General features: G+C 38.7%; 1 protein-coding gene across 4 annotated transcripts in view; it reads left to right on the forward strand.

Annotated features, from left to right (window-relative positions):
• Cracd (capping protein inhibiting regulator of actin dynamics) overlaps nucleotides 1-25234 on the forward strand; it is a 279740-nt gene that overhangs the window by 140733 nt on the left and 113773 nt on the right. Inside the window, exon 3 of one of the 4 annotated variants that reach the window (XM_087187700.1) lies at nucleotides 9215-9278. The exons of the other annotated variants lie outside the window; for them this stretch is intronic. Coding sequence (XP_087043826.1) covers nucleotides 9260-9278 — 19 coding nt within the window. The 5' untranslated portion in view covers nucleotides 9215-9259. The remainder of the gene's footprint in view (nucleotides 1-9214; nucleotides 9279-25234) is intronic. 4 annotated transcript variants of the gene reach the window in all.

The following is a 25234-nucleotide window of genomic DNA, read 5'->3' on the forward strand; positions in this document are numbered from 1 at the left end:
TTTCAAATAACCCGTGATGTTGAACATTTTTTCTTATGTTTATTTGCTATTTCTACTTGTTTGTCTGAGAAATGTCTGTTCATTTCAGATGCTTATTTTTGGATTGGGTCTTTAAATTTGGGAGGTCTGATTTTTTTAAGTTCTTTATAGATTCTAGATAGTAGACCTTTGTCTGAGGAACAGCAGGTGAAAATTTTTTCCCATATTGTGTGTTGTCTCTTCACACTGTTGGTGGTTTCTCTTGCTGAGCAGAAGCATTTCAATAAGAAGAGATCCCACTTGTTGATTGTTTGTGCTAGTTCACTGGCAACTGAGGTTTTGTCATAAAATCTTTTCCTACACCAATGTCTTCAAGAGTTCTACCTAACCTCTGTTCCAACCGGTTCAGCGTTTCTGTTTTAATATTTAGATCTTTAATCCATTTTGATTTTAGTTTAGTGCATGGGGAGAGATATAAGTCTAGTTTTAATCTTTGGCAAATTGAAACCCAATTTTTCCAGCACCATTTATTAAAGAGGCTGTCTTTCCTCCAGTGAGGGTTTTTGGCTCCTTTGTTGAAGACAAAGTGGCTGAGTGTGTCTGGAGTTGTTTCTGTATCTTCTAATCTGTTCCACTGGGCCTCAGGTCTGTTTCTTTGCCAGGACCATGCTGTTTTTATCACAATAGTTTTGTAGTACACTCTCAAGTTGGGAGTTTTGATACCCCCTGCCATGTCTCTGTTGCCTAGAATTGCTTTTGCCATTCTAGGATTCTTCTTGTTCTAAATGAATTTTTAGATTGTTTTCTAAAGGTCCATGAAGTATGCTGCTGGGATTTCAATTGAGATTGCATTGAATCTTTATAGCAGTTTTGAAAGTATGTTCATTTTCACTATGTTGATTCTTCCTACCCAGGAGCAATGGATGTTTTTCCATTTTTTGATATCATCTTCAATCTCTCTTTTCAGAGTGCTATAGTTTTCAGAAAAGAGGTCTTTGATTTCTTCTGTTAGGTTGATTCCTAGGTATTTCAGTTTTTTGGATGGTATTGTGAAAGAAATTGTTTGCCCTATTTCTCTCCCCGTGAGTCTTTTGTTCCTGTAGAGGAAAGCTATTGATTTTGGTGTGTTGAATTTGTATCCAGCTACTTGACTCAATTTGGTTATTAAGTCTAGAAGGCTTTTGGTGGAGTTATTGGGGTCTTCTATATAGAGTATCATGTCATCTGCAAATAATGACAATTTGACTTCTTCATTTCCTATCTTTATTCCTTTTATTTCTTTCTCTTGTCTAATTGCTGTGGCTAATGTTTCCAAAACTATATTGAACAGGAGTGGTGATAGTGGACATCCTTGTCTTATTCTTGATTTTAGTGTGAAGGATTTCAGTTTTTGACCATTTAGTATGATATTGGGTGTTGGTTTTTCATAGATGGCTTTTATCAGATTGAGGTAGATACCATCTATTCCAATTTTTTGTAGGGTTTTATCATAAATGCGTGCTGGATTTTGTCAAATGCTTTTTCTGCGTCTATGGAGATGAGCATATCATTTTTGTCCTTGGCTCTATTGATATAGTGTATTACATTCATTGATTTGCATATGTTGAACCATCCCTGTATCCCTGGGATGAATCCCACTTGATCAGGGTGTATGATCTTCTTGATGACCTTCTGCTTTCTATTTGCCAGTATCTTATTAAGTATTTTTGCATCTGTGTTCATTAGTGAGATTGGCCTATGGTTCTCTGGAATCTTAACAATTATATGCCTATGTGTAGATTTTTTTTTGATCAAGGCTATTTGGAGTCCTATATGCCTCACTTATCTGTATGTCAAGCTCTTTTCCCCTGCTTGGGAAGTTTTCTGCCATTATTTCTGTGAAGAGGTTTTTTATGTCATCTCCACTCTCTCCTGTTTCTTCATTGAGCCCAATCAGTCTTATGTTATTCTTCTTTGCATCATCTAGCAGCTGCTGGATTGATTTCTCATGTTATAATTTTGAAGCAATTTTTCTTTTCCTGGTCACTAATTGCAATCTTATCTTCTATATCTGAAATTCTGTCCTCACATTGGCTCATTCTGCTGTGTAGACTTTTAGTGGAGTTTTTCATGTCCTGGACATCTATTTGCATCTGTTTTATAGATTCCATTTGTTTCTTATGTTGGGATTCCATCATGTTCCTGAGCTCCTCTCTAGATTTATTAATCATGTCTTGGACTAGGGACACAATTTCTCCTGTTATCTGAGAAATTATTTCTGATTTCATTTTTTCCAGATCCCCTTTTGTTGCCTGTTCAGTGGGTCCAGGTGGTTGAGAATCAGAGGGTTCCATCTCATTTCCCTTTGGGGTTGCTGTAGGTGATCTGGAAGTCTGGTTTTGAGACTTATTTATGTGTTTTCTCATTTCGACTGGGGCGGGGGCTGTTAGCGTGTGCGCAGATTACCTCCTCTGAGCTGGGTGTGGTGGGACAGGGGCTTCGAGCAACGGTAGGGATTGTGACCCAAAAGCCCTTTCCTGTGGGCTGGAAGCAAGCCGGAGGTATGGTGGCTGGGAAACCCCTTCCTCTGGACCAGGAGCAGTGGGATGGTGGCTCAGAAGCCCCTTCCTCCAGGCCAGGAGCAGCGGGACAGTAAGTGGCCCAAAAGCCCTTTCCTCTGGGCTGGGAGCAGCGGGAGGGATGGTGACCGGGAAGCCCCTTCCTCTGGCCCAGGAGCAGTGGGACGACAGCTCAGAAGCCCCTACCTCTGGGCCGGGAACAGTGGGACTCAGTACCTTGGTCTGGTGGTCTGGTGTCCTCTGCGTCTTTGTATTGTGGAATCAGGTGGCTGCCTGTCTGCAGAGGGGTGGCGCGACTCAGGACCTCGGTAGGGCATGCACAGACCTGCCTGTCTGCAGTGGACTGATTCGGCGTGTGTTCTGTGCGACTGGGGACCTCGGTAGGTTGTGGGCAGACCTGCCTGTCTGCAGCGAGGTGATTCGGCGTCTTCCGTACGACTCAGGACCTCGGTAGGGCGTGCACAGACCTACCTGTCTGCAGCGGGCTGATGCGGCATGTGTTCTGCATGACTGGGGACCTCCCTATGGTTCTCTTTTTTGGTTGAGTCTTTGTCTGGTTTGGGGAATCAAGGTGATGCTTGCTTCCAAGAATGATTTTGGGAGTATTGCTTCCCTTTCAATTTCACTGAAGAGTTTAAACAGTAGTGGCAGTAGTTCCTCTCTAAATGTCTTGTAGAATTCAGCAGTGAAGCCATCAGGACCCGGACTTTTCTTAGTTGGTAAGTTTTTAATTAAGTTTTCAATTTCATTGATTGATATTGGGTTGTTTAGAATTTTTAGGTCTTCTTCATTTAACTTTGGTAATTCATATGCATCTAAAAATCTGTCCATTTCTTCTGTGTTTTCCATCTTATTGACATATAGGTTCTCGAAGTGGGTATTGATGATCCTCTGGATTTCTGCTGGGTCCATTGTAATTTCACCCTTTTCATTCCTAATTGCATGGATTTGGGCCATTTCTTTCCTTTTTTTGATAAGGTTGGCTAAAGGTTTGTCAGTTTGTTTTTTCTTTCGAAGAACCAAGTCTTGGCTTCTTTGATTTTTTTGTATCATTCTTTTAGTCTCCATTGCATTGATTTCTGCTCAAATCTTTATAATTTCCTCCCTTGTATGAGCTTTGGGTTTATCCTGCTCTTCTTTTTCTAGAAGCTTGAGTTTCAGCATCAGGTTGTTTAATTGGGCTCATTCTGTTTTCCTAACATGAGTATTCACTGCTATGAATTTCCCTCATTAGGACAGCTTTCATTGTGTCCCATAGATTCTGATATGTTGTATTGTCATTGTCATTTAATGGTAGGAAGTGTCTGATTTCTTCTTTAATTTCCTCTGTGACCCATTGGTTATTCAGAAGTGTGTTGTTCAATTTCCATGTCTTTATGATATTCTTGCAGTTTCTTTTACTGTTGATCTCCAATTTCATTGCACTGTGGTCTGATAATATACAGGGGATAACTTCAATTCCTTTGCACTTACTATACATGTTCTATGAGCGAGTATGTGGTCCATTTTGGAGAACAACCCATGTGCAGCTGAAAAGAATGTGTGTTCTGATTTTGTGGGGTGAAACATGCTGTAAACATCTCCTAAGTTCATTTGTTCAAGAGTTTAATTGAGTTCTAGTATTTTGTTGCTTATTTTTTGTCTAGTTTATCTGTTTGTGACAGTGGAGTATTGAGGTCCCCCACTACCATTGTATTAGTGCATATTTGATTTTTTATGTCCGGTAGTATTTGTTTTATACAGTTAGGCACAGTATTGTTTGGTGGATAGATATTTATGATTGTCAGCTCTTCCTCTTGAGTTCTTCCCTTTACAAGGATGTAGTGTCTTTTGTCTCTCTTAATCAGTGTTGGTTTGAAATCCACTTGATCTGCAAAGAGGATAGCCACTCCTCCTTTTTTTTCGGGTTCCTGCTGCATGGAGTATTGTTTTCCACCCTTTAACTTTCAGTCTATGAGTTTCTTTTTGAATTGTGTTTCTTGTATGTAGCATATTGTTGGATCTTGCTTCTTGACCCCTTCTGCCAGTCTATTTCTTTTGATTGGTGAATTGAGACCATTAACATTGATGGTTATAAGTGATACATATTGAATTATCATTGTCATGACTTTTTCTTTTTTTCCCCCTTTGCTTTAATTACTTGTTGTGCCTGATGGATTCATTCTGCTTTGCTTCCTGGGGTTGTGATCCTCATTGTCTTTTCCTAGGATATTGTTTAAAATGTCTTGGAGTGCTGGTTTGGTATTCATGAAGTTCTTAATGTGCTCTTTGTCATGACAGTATCTTATTTCTCCATCCATTTTGAAAGATAGTTTTGCAGGGTACATCAATCTGGGTTGGAGGCTGTTTTCCTTTAGGGCTTGGAATACGATACTTGAAGCTCTTATTGCCTTGAGGGTTTGTGTTGAGAAGTCTGCTGTGATTCTGATGGGCTTTCCTTTGTATGTGATTAGTTTCTTTTCTCTAACTGCTTATAGAATTTTGTTCTTCTGTTGGTTTTCTGGAATCTTAACTATTATATGCCTATGTGTAGATTTTTTTTTTGATCAAGGCTAGTTGGAATCCTACATGCTTCACTTATCTGTATGTCAGGTTCTTTTCCCCTGCTTGGGAAGTTGTTTTTTTCATTTTTTCTTTTGCTTAAATTCTTTTATTGGTCCATTTTAGGTGTACAATACATTTACATTTATCATTGGGTGTCTATACCTGCACGTGATGGGTCTTGGTTCTTATTTTTTCCCCATTCCCTGTGCTCCCTTCCCCCCCTTCACCCTTCTCTATTTACGTAGACTGTGTTTCCATTTTTTTTCTTTTCTCATAATTTTTCCTTTCCCTTCTTTCCTTTTCCCTTCCCCTCCCACTTTCCCTACCCCTTTGGACCTTTTCTTCCTATTTCAAATTATCAATTATTTGTTTTAATCATTATTTATACCTTCAGTTTCTCACACTAGAAAAACCATTCGGTATTTACACATGCATGTCCCATTTATTTCACTTAAGAATATGGCCTCAATATGCATCCACTTAGCTATAAATGTCTCTAATTTCTCATTCTTTATGGCTGAGTAGTACTCCATTTTATAAAAAAAAAAAAAAAACCACATCTTCTTTATCAGTTTCCAGTTGATGGGCACTTGGGCTGTTTCCAAGCTTTAACTGTTATGAACCATGCCACTATAAACATGGGTGTACATATATCGCTGTGGTATGATTCTTTTAATTCTTTTTGGAAGATACCCCCCCCACCCCGGGAAGTTTTCTGCCATCACTTCTGTGAACAGCTTTTTCATGTTGTCTGTATTCTCTCCTGTTTCTTCATTGACTCCAGTCAGTCTTATGTTATTCTTGTTTGCATCGTCTAGCAGCTGCTGGATTGATTTCTTGAGGTCCCTTATTATTTTAAAGAAATTTTTCTTTTCCTGGTCACTAATTGCAATCTTATCTTCTATATCTGAAATTCTGTCCTCACATTGGTTCATTCTGCTGCATTAACTTTCAATGGAGTTTTTAATTTCCTGGAAATCTGTTTGCATTTGTTTTAGGGATTCCATTTGTTTCCTATATTTGGATTCCATCATATTTCTCAGCTCCTCCATTTTTTTATCTGCATCCTCTCTAGATTTATTAATCATGTCTTGCACTATGGGCACAATCTCTGCTGTTATCTGAGAAATTATTTCTGATTTGATTTTTTCCAGATCCTCTTTTGTTGCCAGTTCAGGGAGTCCAGGTCGTTGAGTTTTAGATTGTTTCATCTCGTTTCCCTTTGGGCTTGCTTTAGGTGATCTGGAAGTATGGTTCTGAGACTTGTTTACATGTCTTCTCATTTCAAAGGGTGGGTGTGCTACTGGTGCTTCTCGACCCTGGGGATGCCGTGCCGTCCCCCCCCCCCCCCATACCAGGGATCAAACTCAGGGTCTTGTGCTTGTGAGGCAGGTGCAGCACCAGTGAGCTAAATCCCCGGCCCCAAATATCCAACTCTTCAGTGATACTGGATTTTTTTTTTCTTTTCTTGTATTTATTCCTTTCCCCTACCCCTCCCACTTCCCCTTCCAATTTGGACCTTTACTTTCTATTTCACGTTATCTATTATACATTGTGACCCTTATTTACACTTTCAGTTTCTCACACCAGAGAAACTATTTGGTATTTACACATGTTGTTCCTATATATTTCACTTAAGAGTATGGCCTCAGTGCACATCCATTTAGTTGTAAATGTCTCATAGTTTCTCATTCTTTATGGCTGCATAGTACTCCATTTTATTTTTTTAAAACTCCCACATTTTCTTTATCCAGTCTCCAGTTGATGGGCAATTTTGCTGTTTCCAAGTTTTAGCTATTACAAACTGTACCGCTATGAACATGGGTGCACATATATCTCTTTGGTATGATTCTTTTAAGTCTTTTGGGAAGATACCCAGCAGGAGAATAGCTGGATCAAATGGGACCTCTAATCCTAGTTTTTTGAGGTGTCTCCAGATACTGGAATTTTTAAAGTGGGGAAGTACAGAACAATTCAGTTAAAGAAGCATCTAAGAGCTACATAAAAGGAATCAAAATTGCTTAAGGAGCCATTAATACTATAGCTAATTTCAGAGATAAACAAAATGAAAGTAAAAGCATAGTACTGTGGTCTAACCCCCTTCCCCATTCCTGTGTTAAAATCCTAACCTCCAAGGTTATAGTGTTAGGTGGTGAGGCCTTTAGGTAGTGATTAGGCCATATGGGCATAGCCCTCATGAGTGAGATCAGCATCTTTATAAAGGATGCTTCAAATTGCTTGCTATGCACCCAATCATGTGAGGACACAGCCAGAAGATGCCATCAGTAAACCAGAAAGTGAACCCTTACTGACACTGGATCTGCTGGCATCCTGATCTTGGTCTTCCAGCCTTCAGAACTGTGAGAAATAAATTTCTGTGGCTTAGAATCCATCAGTCCGTGGTATTTTGTTACTACAGCCTGAGTGGGCTGAGACACATGGGAAATAGAGGTAACTCTTTGAAAGTGGATTGATCCCCTGAACTAGTTACTGCTTCTTGGATTGATCTGGTCAGTTCCAGATGGAGAGATGACATTTATGTGGAGAGTGTGTTAGTCATTGCAAGAAGTTAAATAGCATTAAGACTGGGTGGAAGTAATACATTTAGGACTTTTTAAAGAATTAGGCCTTTGTGTTGCAATGTTGATTAAAAGTATACAAAATATATTGTTTGTTTTTTACTTTCCACAAGTGACATGAGTCCTTTAATAAGAACTTGAAATGGAACAGGTCAAAAAAAAGAATGTTGTGTGTAAGGAAATATTTCATATGTTATGTACAAGTAGAGAGGATGGAAAACTTGCTCAAAACATCCACTGTTCCAGGATATGGGAGTTTCTAGGCACAGAAGGGAGGGTAGTCAAAATATGGCTGTAACTATGAGGGAAAAGATACAATGGCCTCATGACAAAACGTTGTAGGTAACTGCTGATCAAAGGTATAGAAATTCCAAAGGTCAGCAGTTTGAGATTTGTGGAAATACAGAGAAATGTGGTTGATACTTGAAAAGATATGAGAGGTTGGAAAAATATAACATTAAGGCATTGGATGAATACTCATACTAAGCAGGAAGATAGGTGCCAAAGGAACCCAAGGGCATGAGCTAGAACAGCATGTGAATTTCCTAAAGAAACAGAACTTAAAATGGAAACACTTATAATGGTGGCCCAGGAGGACAAAGATGAGGGATATTAGTCTGTTTTCTGTTGTTATAACAAAATACCCAGGGCTGAGTATATACTTTATAAAGAAAAGAGGTTTACTTAGCTCACAGATTTTGAGGTTCTGGGGCATAGAGTCTCTCCTGCTCTGCTCTGGTGAGGGTCTCCATGACTGTGTTACATCATAGCATATGGCATCATGGCTGGAGTGTGGGTGAGAGGAGAATATTTGATGGTGAGAGAGGAAGCCAGAGAGTGGGAAGGGCTTAGGCTTGTGGTTTTATGACAACTTGCTTTCTCAAGAACAACCAGGGTCCTACAGAAGCTACCAGAATCCTTTCTGAGGACAGTGTGCCCAGTGATCCAATCATTTCCCACGGGGTTCTACTTCTTAAGCTTCCATCACCTTTTCATGAGCCCTTGGGGAATACACTCAAATCATAACCACAACCTTGACCATGGTAAATTTAAGTGTTTAAAAAGTTTTTTTCCAGTCCAGGGTATTTTTTTCCCTCATAACATCTATGAGAATGAGTATCTGCAAAGAATTTTGAATTACTGGGAAAATAATGCAGTAACAATAGAAAATACTGTTAGTGGATTATTAATGTTTTATAAACTTGTTCTCTTCTCCTAGGAGTATTATGAAAAAATCATACTATAGTAACAGAATATAAATCTTTAGATATTAGAGATCATTTTGAAATAAAATAATTGAAATGTGAAAAGATTATAAATTTGGCAAGTTCTATTTTTCTTATGCATAGTTTGGGGATGAAGTAGGTTCATTCATTGTGAACACTGATGCTGCTGATAGTAAAAAGGAACGTGTCTCTGAACTGATCTTACCTTTCCTTTCCAGGTCTGAGGGATACAGTAAATTTCTTCCTCAAGACATGGGTCACCAATTTGATGGATGCTCAGCTTTTATAGACTGTGAAAGGCAATAATAATCTTGGTGTTTTATTACAGGTATCACTGTGTTTCTTCCCTCTCTTCCCTTGTATTACATATTATATGCATGGACACAGTGAAGGTAATGTTCTTATTTTCATTGATGTGGAAGATGTAGGACAGAATTGATAATATAGTTGTGGGGCACTTTCACTCCTTATTTCTGTAAGCTTTGTGTTCATAGATTTGCATGCTGTACTTTTTATTTCAGTAACATTTAACAAAGTCATGGCCACGGAGGAAATTAAACTTACAAAGAATGCCCACAGTGAGGCTCTGCATGCTGATGCTTCAGGTATGGTTTAAAGTGGCTGTTCTGAATTGCAAATTAAAGAGACAGAAGCCATCTTTTTCCTGTTGTTTTTAGTATACAAAAATACCTGGATGTATCTTGTACAATAACCTCATGCATCTAAGAAGCAGCAAAGCACCTAGACATAAACAGAACCAAAGCAGCTAAAACAGATGTCAGTTGCCTGCTTGCACTAAACTCCTTGGGGAGCTCTGTGGTCTCAGCATCTCACCACCTAGTGATTCTCTCTTTACATATAAAACCTTGTCAAGCTTGATGAGCAAAATCTCCATCTCACAAGCACAAGAAACAATAAAATTTAAAAGGTGAAGCAATGGTGAGAATCAGACTCAACGGCCTAGTAAGAAATGTGAAAGAAAGAGGAGAAAACTTTTTGGGGGGTGGGTACCAGGATCAAACTCAAGACTTTGCGCTTGTGAGGCCGGCAGCAGAACCACTGAGCTAAATCCCCAGCCCAAGAAAACATTTTTAAATAGGCACAGTGTTTTAAAGGGCCATTGAGAGCGATAGACTATCCATGTATATTTCAGTTTTTCCTTAAGCTATCATTTATTGCATGTAGTATTGGTTCTGAGACATTAAGTCCAATCTTCTATTTAATGTATAATCTAAATAGAGAAATTTCCATTCAAAATGCTCTAGCTTTTGAAAAAAAATGTTACTAAGAAGGATAACATTTAATTAACCTTATTCTTCACTAGTACCAGATAAATAAGAACTCTCCTAATGGGGTACATTGAGTAGGTATTGCAATACATCTATTTCAATTAGTAGTGGTCAGAACATTTTGAGGCTGAAGCTGGAGGATCATTGTGAGTTCGAAGCCTGTCTGGGTTCCAAGGCAGGTTGAACTACATAGCGAGACCCTGTCTCAAACACAAAAACAAACAAACAAACAAAATAATTTATTTAGATGGCACATATTTTTCTCTTTAAGAAAGTAGAAATCAAAATTAGGACAAGGGGAGCTAGGGTAAACATTCTATGCAATACTCCCACTAAACTTCCTTCTCCCCTCCCTCTCACCCCCACCTCATCTCACACACCTCTGGCCAGTGCATGACTTTACAGTGTGTTTGTGAAAGCCAGGCCCAGTATAATTTTCTGTGACTCAGACAGTGAAGCTTTTGCCACATCCCTGGGGAGGTTACACAGTCTGTTAGCTCTCTTCATTTCCTTATTGTATAGTGTTATTTTGTTTCTGAAAGTATTTTATTTTTCTTGATTATATGACTCTATTGATGACATATGTCTTAAGTTTCCCCATTAGAAATCACAGATTTGGGGCCAGGGATTTAGCTCAGTGGTTATGCCACCTACCTCAGAAGCGCAAGGACCCGAGTTTGATCCCCAATACCAAAAAAAGAAATCACAGATTTGCTGTAAATCTGATTCCTCCATGCAGTTCTATAGTTATTTGTTATTTAGGGGTATAAAGGAGTTGATTTCTCAAGCATCCTTTATTTAAATCTCAAATAAACCTGATTTTATTTTTAGATTTAAAAAGCATACATTAAACTGAGTGACCATATACCTTCCATCATTAAACTGTGATTTCTTCAAGGAATTGTGCAGCAACTGGCTGTGAACCTCAAAGAGAGGAGCAAGCAGCTTCTCCTGAGGGAATGTGTGTTACCAGGGTCTCTGACGTTAGAGTCTGGCTCTCGAGTTGAATCTGGGAAGAAGCAGACCCGTAATGATCTCATTCCACCCTTCTATAATACAGTAGTATTTTTTCACTCGTCTGTTCCTTGGATTGGGTGGAGGATACTTTCTAAGGAAATAGGAGGAAATGTAGGGAAAAAAATAGGAAAGTTACACTAAACTGCTTAGTACCTGTGGAGGAGCAGACATACATAAAACTTGCCCCAGAAGAGCTCTTATGCTATATTTATGAGATAATTTTATTACTTATGTCTAGGTACTCTGTTGTATCTCACAAATATCATTTTTCTTTGTGCTATGGCCATGTCCCTTTAGTATCCATAGGATGGAAAAAAAAATTTGTCTAGTCCTCATGCTGATTTTTTTAAGCAATGAAACAATGAAAGATTTATGCTCTTAAAGTTAAAGGAAAAACTAATTGGCATAGAAAAAAATGTACATTTCCAGTTGAGACCAAAGTATTGAGCCTGGGGCACTAAGTTTTTCTTTTGGTGATTCAGATGCAGTAAAGCCTGAACAGCCATAAATTGCTTAGTATTCAGTAGAAATTTTCCTCTGGTTTTCATTCATCAGGTGGACTTTGGTATTTTATCAGTCTCCTGGTTTTTGGTTGTGTTTTGGTGCATTCCTTTTTACCACCCTTGGGATGGAGCAGCACTTTGAGGACCTTGTCACAAACATAACAGCAAAGCCACTCCTAACGAAGGCTGTCTCTAGTAAGACACTTCTCAATTATACTGCTGTGGCAAGATGATCAGAGAAACAACCACTTGAATGAGATGTAGCCCACCAGAACCAAAACCAAAACCAAACTTGTTAAGGTGCCAAACCAAAAAAGGAAGAAGTATAGGAAGTGCTGGAATTGGGTGACAGATATTGTGTAAAGCAGGCCACTGACTCCAACTTGCAAATTTTTAGTTATGATGTTATTGGTATCCTAATGGCACTGTTTTTATGCACTGAGCAGTAAGTTAACGTAGATTTGAGGAGCAGTCTTGGTTAGAAGGAACCTAACATTTTATGCTTTTCTTCAGTTTGAAGTCTTAACCAATACTGGTATGATTCATGCTTCACTCCCTAAGAGCTTCCCCAAAAGAAACAAACCAACAAAACAAAACAAACAATAACACCAGAAAGTTTCTTTCCAGAGAGAAGTTTTCTCTTCCCTGAGCATCTAAGAATGGATTTCACACTTTTGAAAGTTAATCTAAACTTCTGGCTTTTAGGATCCCAAGATGGGGATAGTGTGTCTTTCCATACACCAGGCTACCATAACTCAGGAAATTTTCATTTGTTCCAATTTTTATTCTATTTCTTCTTAAAGAGTAGAAACTTTAAAACATGCAGAAGTCTGTTTTTACCAAAATCATTACAGTAAAAGAATTATACTTTTAACATGGTGATTACTTTGGCTTCCTTTTTAACATCCTAAATGCAATATTTGTTGCAAACTCTCCCTTTCATTGTGCCTTAGCATTCAAATAAAAAGTTCTAATAGAATAGCCAGAGAGCTCTTGTCCATTATATTATGCTGTTGATAAATGGAATCAGTTTATTCTCTGTGGCTTTTAATTAACCTAGAACTTAATTTTTATATGAAATAATTCAACATAGTGAAATCTTCATTTATCAGCAGCTGAGAACTCAGAAGCTGTGCCAGAGTAGAAAGAGAAGGAATGACTATCTCTAATGGTATTTTCTCTCCCACTGGGAAACTTATTTCCAATAACATGTCAGGAACATAGATCGCTCTATGCATAGACTGTAAGTTGTCTTAGGATGAAAACCACCCAGATGTTTTCAGATATGCTAACCAGTGATTTCGTTGATAATTGAAGTAACTGCCAACTCTGTGCTCATCAGATACCATTGCCAAATACAGGGGCTGGAAAGAGACTTCCGCTACAGCTTTTAGACATTCTACTACTTTCTAGAATTTTTAATGTAAAAATTAATGCAAAAATTAAAGGAATAGGGCTGGGAATTTAGCTCAGTGGTTTCGCCACCTGCTGCACAAGCGCAAGGACCTGAGTTCGATCCCCGGTACCAAAAAAAAATTAAAGAATTTACTTTTTAAAAATTAGACAATATTTTTAAAGCCACTTAATTTTTTGAAGCAAAATTAAGGTCCTGTATACCAGCTGTGTACATAGAATAGTGTTTCAGCTACTAAAATTCACTTTAACATATAACAACTTCAGACCTGGACACAGTTATATGTGCCTATAATCCCAGCTAATAGGGAGGCTGAGGCAGGATGATTGCTTGAGCCCAAAAGTTCGTTTGGGGCCAACCTGGGCAACATAGCAAAACTCATCTTTCAAAAAAAATTTTATTGAGACATAGGTACCATAAAATTCATCTTTTCAAGGCACAGAATATAGTGTTTTTATTATATTCACAGTTGAGCAAACAGAATCACTAATTTTCATAAATTTATTTTTAAATGAAATTAAAATAACATTTACAGAATCTAAAGAAAAGGCATAAAACATTCCATTCAAAACTTTTGCCATTTGGGGCTACATTTTATTTTAGCTTTTTAAAAACATCCAGATTTTTTTATATGGACTAATGAGTGTGCAGTATATGATTATTTTTAAGTTTCTTGGAAGAATAGATGGCTCTGTCTCTCAAAGGCTGCTCACGGTGTGCTGAGGTATGCTGTGATTCTGACTGCTGTGTGTTACCCATGAAATTATTCGAATGAAGGAAATAACTTCATGGCTGTGTGTGCGGTGGTTTGATGCTTTCCATCGCACCATCTTCGTATTAGAACTTCCTAGTACACTGGGAAGCTTTCAGCTCTTGCTCATTCTTAGTCATAGATACCTGTCCTCTATTCCTGTGTGCAAGGGTGTGAAAACAGGAAAAGGATAATTAGTAAAACTGGTATGTCCTTGATCGGTGTTAGGTCCTTAAAATGAGGGTATGGTGGCGGAGTGATTTCCACTAGCGTGGATAGGGAACCTGAGCAGTAAGTAACCATGAGTGAACAGCAAACAAGGAATGTGGCCAGTGGAAAAACAGACAGCAGATGTGAATACATTTACAGAAATTTCACACATGGCGAAAATATATTTTAAAAGTTGCTTAGGAGATGTGAATGAAAAGGTTTTTTTTTTTTCAAGAATCAGATTAGGGACAATTTTAAAAATTAATAATGTTAAGTACAATAAAAGATTTGAGAAAGTGGACACTCTTATACTGTGACAGTGTAATTGTTCAACCTCTTAAGAGGCTAACTTGATAGCATTTATTAAGATTTAACATTTCTGTTCACTATATAAGGAGTGATGATCTTAAGAATTTTGAAGAAGTAAGAGCATATATAACAGCACATATTTACAGTCAAATGCAGGGGGACACATACCTGTGGTATCAGCTGTTTGGGAGCTTGAGGCGGGAGGACTGCTGGAGTAGAAGTTCAAGGCCAGCCTGGGCAACGTAGTGAGACCTTATCTTGAGAAATAAGAGTAAATAAAGTACGTGAACAGAGGTCTTCATTGAGGCTATATATCTAAAGGCAAGAAATTGGAAGCAGCCTATTTTTTAACAATAGGAAAATTGGCTAAATAAATAATGTGTGGACATTAAAAAGGGTAAGGTACTGTAAATGTGTAAATGTACTGCCCAGTATACATGTACATGATTTACTTTGATTCAAAGAAGTAGAAATTATAATTCTTCTATTTCTAAAAGATGTGTTTGTATATCAGTCTGTTTATGTATAGTTAAACAGGTTGGAATATATTTTACTTTTTATTTTATATATAATTTTTCATGTAATTGGATTGTGAGTGATTTTTGTTTGTGTTTTTTTTCCGTTTTTCAAACTCTAAATTTAAAAAATTAAATGACATTCTTAAGAATTTCAAATATGAAAGGCTGCTATAATTTCAGCTGGACATCAAAGTATTGCTAAATAGACATGCTTAAGGAACCAGTTTTAATGAATAGGTTAAAGTAATTACTAATTAGTCTATTAGCAGTTTATATGGAAAAAGATATTTCTAAAGTATATAGAACTTTTATGTATAACTTTTACTAAGGTTAAATCATTTGAAATAATTTCTATTCATAAAATATTTTTAACATAAACATGAATATAAATGCTTTGAGTGTAAGTGTGAATATAAATGTGATAATAAAAACTACCTATGGGGCGGGGATTTAGCTCAGTGGTTTCGCCACCTGCTGCACAAGCGCAAGGACCCAAGTTCGATCCCTGGTACCAAAAAAAAAAAAAAAACTACCTATGATCCATCACCTAGGGATAATAGTAAGCTAAGTCTCAAGACCTCCATTATGCTATCAATTTGAAAATGTGAGATACTTATTTTCACTAAGAGAGTACGCTTCATTCTAATCAACAAGTAGTCAAGTTGTTGTCTACTTGTTGAGTTAGTGGGTGTGTGGAATACATACAATAGTGATGAAGTTTCCTTGTTGATTCTAACAATATTAGGTTTGCTAATATTTCACCTTGTGATAAGAATTTTTTTTGCTTAAATTCTTTTATTGGTACATTTTAGGTATACACTATGTTTACATTTATCATTGGGTGTTTGTACCTGTACATGATGTATCTTGGTTCTTATTTTTTCCCCATTACCTGTGCTCCTTTCACCCCTCCACCCGTCCCTATTTACATAGACTTCATTTCCGTTTTTTTTTCTTTTCTCATAATTTTTCCTTTCCCTCCTTTCCTTTCCCCTTCCCCTCCCACCACCCCTACACCTTTGGACCTTTTCTTCTTATTTGCAATTATAAGTTACTCATTTTAATCACTTTAATCCTTATTTACACTTTCAGTTTCTCACACTAGAGAAACTTCGGAATTTACACATGTGTCCTATTTATTTCACTTAAGAGTATGGTCTCAATATGCATCCATTTAGCTATAAATGTCTCTAGTTTCTTGTTCATTGTGGCTGAGTAGTACTCCATTTTATTAAAAAAACCCACATCTTCTTTATCCAGTTTCTAGTCGATAGGCACTTGGGCTGTTTCCAAGCTTTAGCTATTACAAACTGGGCCGCTATAAACATGGGTGCACATATATTGCTGTGGTATGATTCTTTTAATTCTTTTGGGAAGATACCCAGCAAGGGAATAGCTGGGTCAAATGGGACCTCTAGTCCTAGTTGTTTGAGGTATCTCCATACTGATTTCCACAGTGGTTGCACCAGTCTGCAGTCCCACCAACAATGGAGAAGGGTTCCTTTCTCCCCACACCCCCGCCAGCATTTGTTATTGGTTGATTTCTTGATAGCAGCCATTCTTTTGGGGTGAGGTGGAATCTCAGTGTTGTTTTCATCTGCATCTCTTGAATGACCAGTGATGTTGAACATTTTTTCATATGCTTATTTGCTGCTTTTACTTCTTGAGAAATGTCTGTTCATTTCAGATGCCCATTTTTGAATTGGGTCTTTAAATTTGGAGGGGTCTGATTTTTTTCAGTTCTTTATATATTCTAGATAGTAGTCCTTTGTCTGAGGAACAGCTGCTAAAATTTTTTTTCCCACATTGTAGGTTGTCTCTTAGCTCTGTTAGTGGTTTCTCTTGCAGTGCAGAAGCTTTTTAATAAAATGAGATCCCAGTTGTTGATTCTTTGTGCTAGTTCCCATGCTACTAGGTTTTGTTTAGAAAGTCTTTTCCTATGCCAATGTCTTCAAGAGTTCTACCTAACTTATCTTCCAGCAAGTTTAGTGTTTTTGTCTTAATATTTAGATCTTTAATTCACTTCTATCTTAGTTTAGTGCATGGTGAAAGATAGGAGTATAGTTTTAATCTTTGGCTGGTTGAAATCCAGTTTTTCCAACACCATTTATTAAATAGGCTGTCTTTCCTCCAATGAGGGTGGTTGGCTCCTTTGTCAAAGATGAGGTGGCTGAGTGTGTCTGGAGTTGTTTCTGCACCTTCTAATCTATTCCACTGATCCTCAGGTCTGTTTCTCTGCCAGTACCATGCTGTTTTTAATGTGATAAGAACTTTTAATAAAAGAGCAGGGTAGAAATGTTGAAATGTGACAGAGGGAGACAGGAAGGCAGACAAGAATGCCGTTCAAACCCTGAAACTTCACATTATTAAAGAAGCCAGTAGAAGTGTCTATGATCAAATCAGCCAGTAAAGCAATTTCTCTTTGCTTTTCCTTCCTGCTGTCTTGTGCTAGTAGCAGCATAATCAGGACAGGTTGGCTAAGAAGACAGGGGACATCACCAACCATCTGAAGCACTTGTGTGATTTGGTACTTGGAGAGTAATTATTCTCTCAGCTACGCACAATATGTTCACATTCTAGGAGGAGCAGTTAGTTCCAGATTACTCACCCTAAGTGCCCCCTACAAGGGTATGACTGAAGTCTTCTTTTTCCATGACATACCATGGCTCATGAGGTCCCTGCCTTTCTTCACCCTGGAGTCCAGCATTGCGTGTTGACCTGGATCCCCAGAAGTGACTGCTCCAAGTAGTTCCTAACTCCTTTGCACTTCACTGTGTCATCCTAAATGTCAAGAGAAACCATATAATTTGTGGGTTCCAGGAAAAAAATGAAAGTAAATCTTTTTGAAAAGTATTAAGAATTTAAGGCAATGAAATAAAAGCATTAAAACAAGTGCAGGGGCCTCAGGAACTGCATAGGTTGCATACCTGTGAATGAAGTTGGTTCTCCCCCCCCCCTTAACTCTCCCTTCCTGACTGGAAGTATCATACTGTACCAGTTACCCAAAAGGACACACAGTACTACCCCCATTCATCTGCCTTTCCTTTGGAGTTCATCTGGTACGTACCTCCTAAGGGGCAGGGGCCAGTAGATTAGAAATACTTGCTACAAAGCTTCCCTTTGACAATGAGGAAAAGACTGCTCTTCCAGCAGTAGGACACAGCCCTTTGCTGGCAGACCCAGCCTGGCACTTGGTATGAATGGTAGCAAGCTGCATTTCATCCGCCTCAGTGGAATTCTTGGCCAGGCATCCTTATGCAGGAAACAGGCTAGGTGATCCTACACAGAGGCGTGCTTGGAGAACACCTGTCAGGTCCCTTGCAGGTTAGAAGATTGCGGGTCTAGGATGTCCTTTTCCCATGTAACAGTCCAAATACCTTGATGTGGGTCCATGAGTACGTAGGCTTCTCTGGTTTGTACCCTATGCTGTATATTCCTGCCTTTTTTATTGGTAGTTTGCTCATTATTTTAGAAGATCCTCACTTTGTGATGTAAATTGGTTGTTATTGAGACTATGTGATGCATTTGCTGAGCGTGGATGAATGAGTTCTTTAGTATCAGGCAAGCAGATCCTTTAGACTCCTGTTTCTTTCTGTTCTAGGTTGATGGGGTTTAGATCTCTCCTAGGATGATACATGTTTCAACAAAGAAAATAATTTAATGAAACTAAAAAGTAAAGTGTATCATTACATTCTTTATACCCTTGAGCCAGGTATATTGGCACACACTTGTAATTCCAGCTATCTGGGAGGCTAAGACAGGAGGATCACAAGTTCAAGGCTACCCAGGGCAATTTAACAATACCCTGTCTCAAAACAAATCTTTAAAAACTTTACACTGAGGTATAGCACAGTGGCAGAGCACAAACATGGCATATGTGAATCCCTGAGTTCCATCTCTAGTATCAGAAGAAAATAATCTTTATGTAGTCTCTTGTAATTTCTGGCTAGCTTTGCTTGACAGTAAGTCAGGGAACAGTGAGGATTGAGGCAAAAGAAAAAAAGAACAAGTAAAGTCATTCTTAAGAGGATTTAAAAAAAAAGATCTGACATTAAAAATTAAAAAGACATCAGATTCCCTTTCTTGACTACACCTACCAAAAATCAATAATGTCCACACCCAGAAAGAGTTATGGGAGGTAGAAGTCTGTTCTCGTCAGCCTTTAAACCCCTGCACATGACTCTCGTGTGAATTATATAAAAGTGGCACAAGGGTCTTGCTGATGTTTTATATGACCATCTAGTCCCTTAGCCAGACTACAGAAAAGCCAAGAAATGGATTGCCCAGTATAGTGACTGTACTTTAAAATAGGTCCTGGGTTCAACCCCCAGTACCAAAAAAAACCCTGCCATACAAAACAGACTATCAGTAAGGCCCCACAAACTTTTCTAAACGCTTTTAGAAAGTGTTTAAAGTTTCTGTGCATGTGAGTGTGTGGGATTGTGTTTGTGTAATTCACAGTAGAGCCCTGTATAGGGGATTCAAGGGCTGATATGAACAGAAATCTATCTCCCATAACTCTTTCTGGGTGTGGACAGTATTGTGTGTGTGTGTGTGTGTTGGGTAAAAGGCTGTTAAAAGTCCAATAGCTATTGTAGAGAACAGTATTTTCTTTTATTTACTTGTTTGGATCCTCAGATTTGTTTTAGATTTGTCTGAGATTTCTGTTGGCAAAAATTCAAGGTCTGTAGTTTGAAACATTTTGGTACTATTATGACTCAGTCTTATACTATGGACTTAGAGATATTTTATATGAGCAAATGTATATGCAGAAATATTATGTAATGTGTGTGCATGTGTGCTTGCTTACTTTTAATGTTAATAAATCTAGAATTCATAGAACTACAAGATTCTCACCATTTAAAATATTTAAAGCAAACTAGAAGAATATTTTTTAAAATTTTTATTTGGAAACACCCTTCAGCTCTTCCCCCATTGCTTTGTTTTGATAAAAGACTTAGACCCCTAGGTTAGTGTAATTAATATGTGCTCATTTACCATTTAGGTTATAAGCTTGACGGGGAAGAACTGAGACCCAAAATAAGATGGCTCAGGGTCAGCATGGCGGCTATACTCCAGACAGACATATGGGACCTAAGTTCCTCACCCAGTGGTCCAAAATGTCCATGTTCTAATAGGATGGAGGAAGGGGAAGAAAAATGGCATTTGCCCTTCTTTAAGCACACATCCTGGAAGTTGCCTGTATCCCACTAACCGGAACTTAGCTGTGAACTTTATACCACATGGTAAAGTACCCAGCCACAAGTCTCAGAGTTCAGTATTGCTGAGGAAAGGGAGAACGAATACTGAGGGACAGCTGTCAGTCTCTGTCACACTCATGTTTGAGATCAAATTCTGCTCATCACAATTTGAACCCCAGAGAATTAAAGTGATGTATGTATGACATAATTAATAGGAAGTTAGACATAAAACCTGACTTTGTAAATGGCTTCCATATCACAAATTTGTTTTGATCCTTTGCCTATGTGTTAAGGAGGACTGTGGGGTGCGCAGGAAAAGAATGACGTGATCAATAAGTGATATCTGACCAGGGCACAAGAGACGAAAATAACGAGACATACTTTCTTCTTAGTTTTAATTCAGAGAACAGCTCCCGCAAAGTCATAGACTTTTATGGTAGATGACACTGTTAAAAATGTTTTCCTTTTCCCCCAGTGATTCATTTCACTTTAAGCCACTAAGTAACAGCTTAAATTGGGGGTGAGGAGAGAAGCTTTGTATATAATGGAAGTACCGCTGACCAATACTAGTACGAAGGAAGGTTAGATTGAATGACCTATTGGAGTAACATTTTTAGGAGAAAACTCAGGTACACCTAAAGATGATAAGGAAGCCACTATATGTGGTTACATTTAGGGAACCAAAAGTAAGCAGCTGATTGATTAGAATCAAGTAATTTTGTCCTTGTCTGAACTTATTGTCTTAGTGCATATGGGCAGCGATAATAAGATAACATGGGCTAGGTGTCTTACAATAGAAGTTTATTTCTCACAGTACTGTATAGGAGGCTGAGAAGTTCAAGATGAAGTGGTGGCAGGTTCAGTGTCTGGTGAGGACCTCTTTCCTCAGAAAAGTGCCTTTTCTTACTGTAACTTCACCTGATGGAAGGGCGAGGGAACACTTGATAGCCTCTTCTGTAAGTGCACTAATCCCATTCCTGAAGGTCCCACCTTCATGACCTAATCACCTGCCAGAGGTCCCAGTGCCCCTAATACCGTTACCTGGGCGTTAAGAGGTCTACATACGAATTTTGGGAGTACGTCAACATTTAGTCCACCATACTTCTGCGTATGGCTGAATTAATAATTTATCATAGTGTATATAAACTGTCTTGTCTTGCTTCATTTTTCTGTGTATCTTGTATTTTCAACTACTTTATAAGTAGCTCTTGAGAAGCAAGTCTAAATCAGGCCCTGTCAGCATCCCTGACAATCTCTAGCATGATGTCTTAGACCTAGAGGTAGCAAAGTAGGTATTTATTGATTGCTTGATTGAAACATGCATGGCGATATTGTTGTTTTTGTTTTCTTCTATTTAAGGAGTTTGCTCACTGCACAGGCATTACTGTGTTTAGTTTATCTTCTGGATGCTGAGGTTGGAGGTGACTGAGTGGTACCATTCTTCTGGTGGTGCTAAATGCATTATTGATTAGTAACAGAATTGACTAGCATAAATGGCATTTGAGGCTATTCTTCCCCTTTTTTACCTTATGTCATTCTAGCAGGAAAAGTGAGAATGATTTCCAAGCTTCCCAAAAGAGCTGCATGATAAATAACTGTTGGGTAAATTAATATGCTTGTGTAGATGAGAGCAGAACAAGGAGCAGGCCTGAGTGGCCTGACTTTGATTCCTTTGCTCAGCCCCCTATGGGAGCTGCCCTTGCTCTGAGTTTGGTCCCAGCTCCTCCCTTGCTTGTGTGGAGCTGCCAGAGAGAGTGATGGCAGCCCTGCTGGCCCTCCTTTCCCAACTGTGAAGGAGAGAGGAGTTGCCACCAGATGGTGGCTCACAGCACTTCCAGCTTCTGAATGGAAAACCCTCTGGAATCACAAAGCAGTGTTGTTATTAGAAAGGGGTTTTGCATGATAACTGTCTTCCCTTCTCCCCTCACCCAGATTTCCTGTTGAGGTAAGTGATGTGGAGTGGGTTTTTTTGTCGTTTTTCTTCAGCTTTCAGTTCTTTTTGTGTGTGTCTGGCATGTAACTGTGGTGAATAAATGCTATAATTATAACCCTTTTTGACAGCTCTGTAATTTAATTGTAATTCACTCTGGGCATCTTTTTAAGACAATGATGTGTATTGAAGATGCAGCTGTTCCAGTCTCATCTGCTAAACTGACAGGAATCACATGAAACCACATTCCCAGCAACTATGGGCACTAATAGTCTATTTGAGGCCAAATACAGGGATATATTCTCTCTGTGTGTATGTGTGTTAGTGAGCATGTGTAGCGTGTACACTACTGTGTGTACCTACTTTCTGTGCCTTGGTTTGCAAAAGTGGCAGTGTGATATTTGGAGAGAACTGTCATTTAAGATTGGCCTTTGCATATATATGACAGTTATTCCAAAGTGGAATATGTCTTTGATTTTCTGAGGTAAGCTAAGCTATATGCCCTCTGTTACCATTCAGAGATCAGCCTTCTGGTAGCCAGAGTTGATTCATAGCAGCACTGGCTGGGGGTTTTCAGAAACTCATGGCTCATCAGATGTTGCATTAGTTTGCTTCCATAACAGAGTACCACATACTGGGTGGCTTAAACAGCAGAAATAAACTGTCTCACTGTTCTGGAGGCTGGAAGCCTAAAATCAGGTGTCACAGGACTGGTTGCTTCTGAGTGCCATAAGGGAGAATGTTTCAGTCTTCTGTCCCAGTTTCTGGTAGCCTCAGGTGTTCCTTGGCTTGTACATGATGTTCTCCCTGCATCTTTACTTTGTCTTTTTCTATATGTGTCTCTGTGTCCAAATTTCCTCTTTTTCCAAGGACATCAGTCATACTGGATTACAGCATATCCTAATGATCACATTTTAACTTGATGACCTCTCTAAAGACTCTATCTCTAAATGAGATCACGTTCTGAGGTACTAGATATTAGGAGTTCAACCTGTCATATGGGGGGGGACACAAGTTAAACGATAACTGGTGTCTATTTGAATATGTAGGAATTTTCTTCTTATAACATACAGAAGTAATTTGTGCCCTACAAGATGTTTGGATGGATGCAGGAAGACTCTCATAAGAATATTTATTTTATAATGATATTGTTTCTTTCATTTATTTTGGACTATAACACACCAATAAATCTACCATCTTTCCTGGTATTTGACCAAGTAGTTGCAGTGGAGTCTGGTCTGCCTTTTGACTTTGATTGCCTTGGATACAGCTTCCTGAATGTGAGATGTTATGAAAGAATCAGTAGCAGGTCACAGAACCTTCCAAGTGGCAGGTGGATTGAAGAGGGCCTCATCTAACTGGAAATGAATAATATGGGTCTTGCTTCCACCTGTGCTCCCTGTTGTGAGAGGGAATTTGAAGATAATTCAAGAAGATACTCGTGATAGCAGGAAACCCCTTCTTGTGAGGATCCTAGAGATCAGACCACAGCTTCTTATGAAAGAAATTTGAAAATGGTTTTTCCAAGATTAAGGAAATAAAATGAAATGAATAGAGGTAGCTCACTGTGATGGAAGTGACAATAAAGTAGATTTTAGGAAAACACACTTGATCAAGGGTCTGTAGTCAACTAATGCAACCCAGACAAATATATTCATCTTACTGTTTACTGACTATTCAGTGTGAGCATTGGCTCATTAGGTGATCACTCACTAACTTCTGGCTTAAAGTTCTGTGACTCCAGTATTACTAGTACTTAACATGGTACGGAGATAGTAGTGATAGAAGTGATTTAGATCAGTGCTCAAATGTAAAAAGTCATAAAATTTTGGGGTAAGAGATTTAACCTGATCTGTGAAAACATAAATGGCCATTTGGTGCATTGAGGTCTGCAATGTGCTATCATTGCAGGAAAGTAATGTGAGAAAACAAATTGAGGATATTTGTTAAAATACAAGAAAGAAGATAAGAAGATTGTATTTGAGTGAAAGAAAGAAAAGAAGGAGTAAAAGTCCTCAAAAGCCCACTGCCAGTAAAGACAGTGCCTGGATCTGGAGGGCCAATTACAGGTACTTCTGCCCTCCCACACTTCCACCAGGAGCCCTGGCCCTGTCTTTGCCTCTCTAGTCAAGTGTATTTCTGCAAACAAATGCTTTCCCCATAATCCCAAATATATACTCCTAAACATATAAGAATGAGACAAGTAAACAAGTCCTTTGCTTTCTTGGAGATCTAATTAGGAGGGATCTAATTAGGAGGACGTCAGAGTTCAAGTCCTTGCTGGTTGACCAACTCTTGGTCTCCATGAACAACCTCTTTGAGCTCTCTCTGCTCACTGAAGAATAAGACAGTGGGATTTAGCTGGCAGATGCCCCAGGAGAACTCAGCCTTATTTGAAGGAGGCAGAGAGGATGCTGGGCCTGTTGGAAGGAGATACCGCGCCCCGCCCCCGCCCCCCCCCCCTTGATGTGTAGAGTGGATAATACAAGGGGTTGATTTCTATGACCACTTGGAATGAAGATAAGCCAATAAATTCATTTCAGTGGACTGGTAAATTTTTTTGAAGCCTGGCTATTGATGTTCTTTCTGGAATCCCATTCTTTGAACTTAGGACCATTGGCTATAAAGCATGATTATTCACTGAATACTGATGAGAGCAAATAAGAGTATAGTACTGTGACATGGATTATGTTATAGGTTTGACAAAGGACTCTGTGCATAAGGGAAGGAGGAGTTAATTCTGTGTGTGGAAGATGGGGGCAGGTTTTTGAAAGGATGGAGCATTTTAGTTGAGAATTGAGGGATAGGTGGAAAGTTAAAGCTCACTAGACAAAAGAATAAAAAGAGATTCCAGGAACAGAGATAACTGACAAAGAAGAAAAAAATGTTTGGTGTTTTGAGAATCCAGCCATTAACCTGGTTGTTTAGAATTTGTAGTGAGGGGTGATAGGTAAGACCCCTGGAAAGCTGTAAGACATGGGTATGAAAGACATCAACTGTTTGGCAATGCCAGGGAGTGTAACTTGGTCCTGTAGCTAAGAGGAAGACATTGAATGCTTTTAAGCATGATCAGATCTGCCTTTGGGAATGACTGCCCCAATAGCCACATAGGGTGTGGATGAGAAGGTACAAGACTACAGACAGGATGACACATTGGGAAGCTGTTGCAATGCTTAGTGAGAAAAAGCAAGAACAGTGTGTCTGGC

This window comes from Heterocephalus glaber, unplaced genomic scaffold (genome assembly GCF_053883595.1).
Source record: "Heterocephalus glaber isolate CG9 unplaced genomic scaffold, H.glaber_assembly_v1.0 deba00001509, whole genome shotgun sequence".
In the NCBI taxonomy this organism is placed as follows: Eukaryota; Metazoa; Chordata; class Mammalia; order Rodentia; family Bathyergidae; genus Heterocephalus; species Heterocephalus glaber.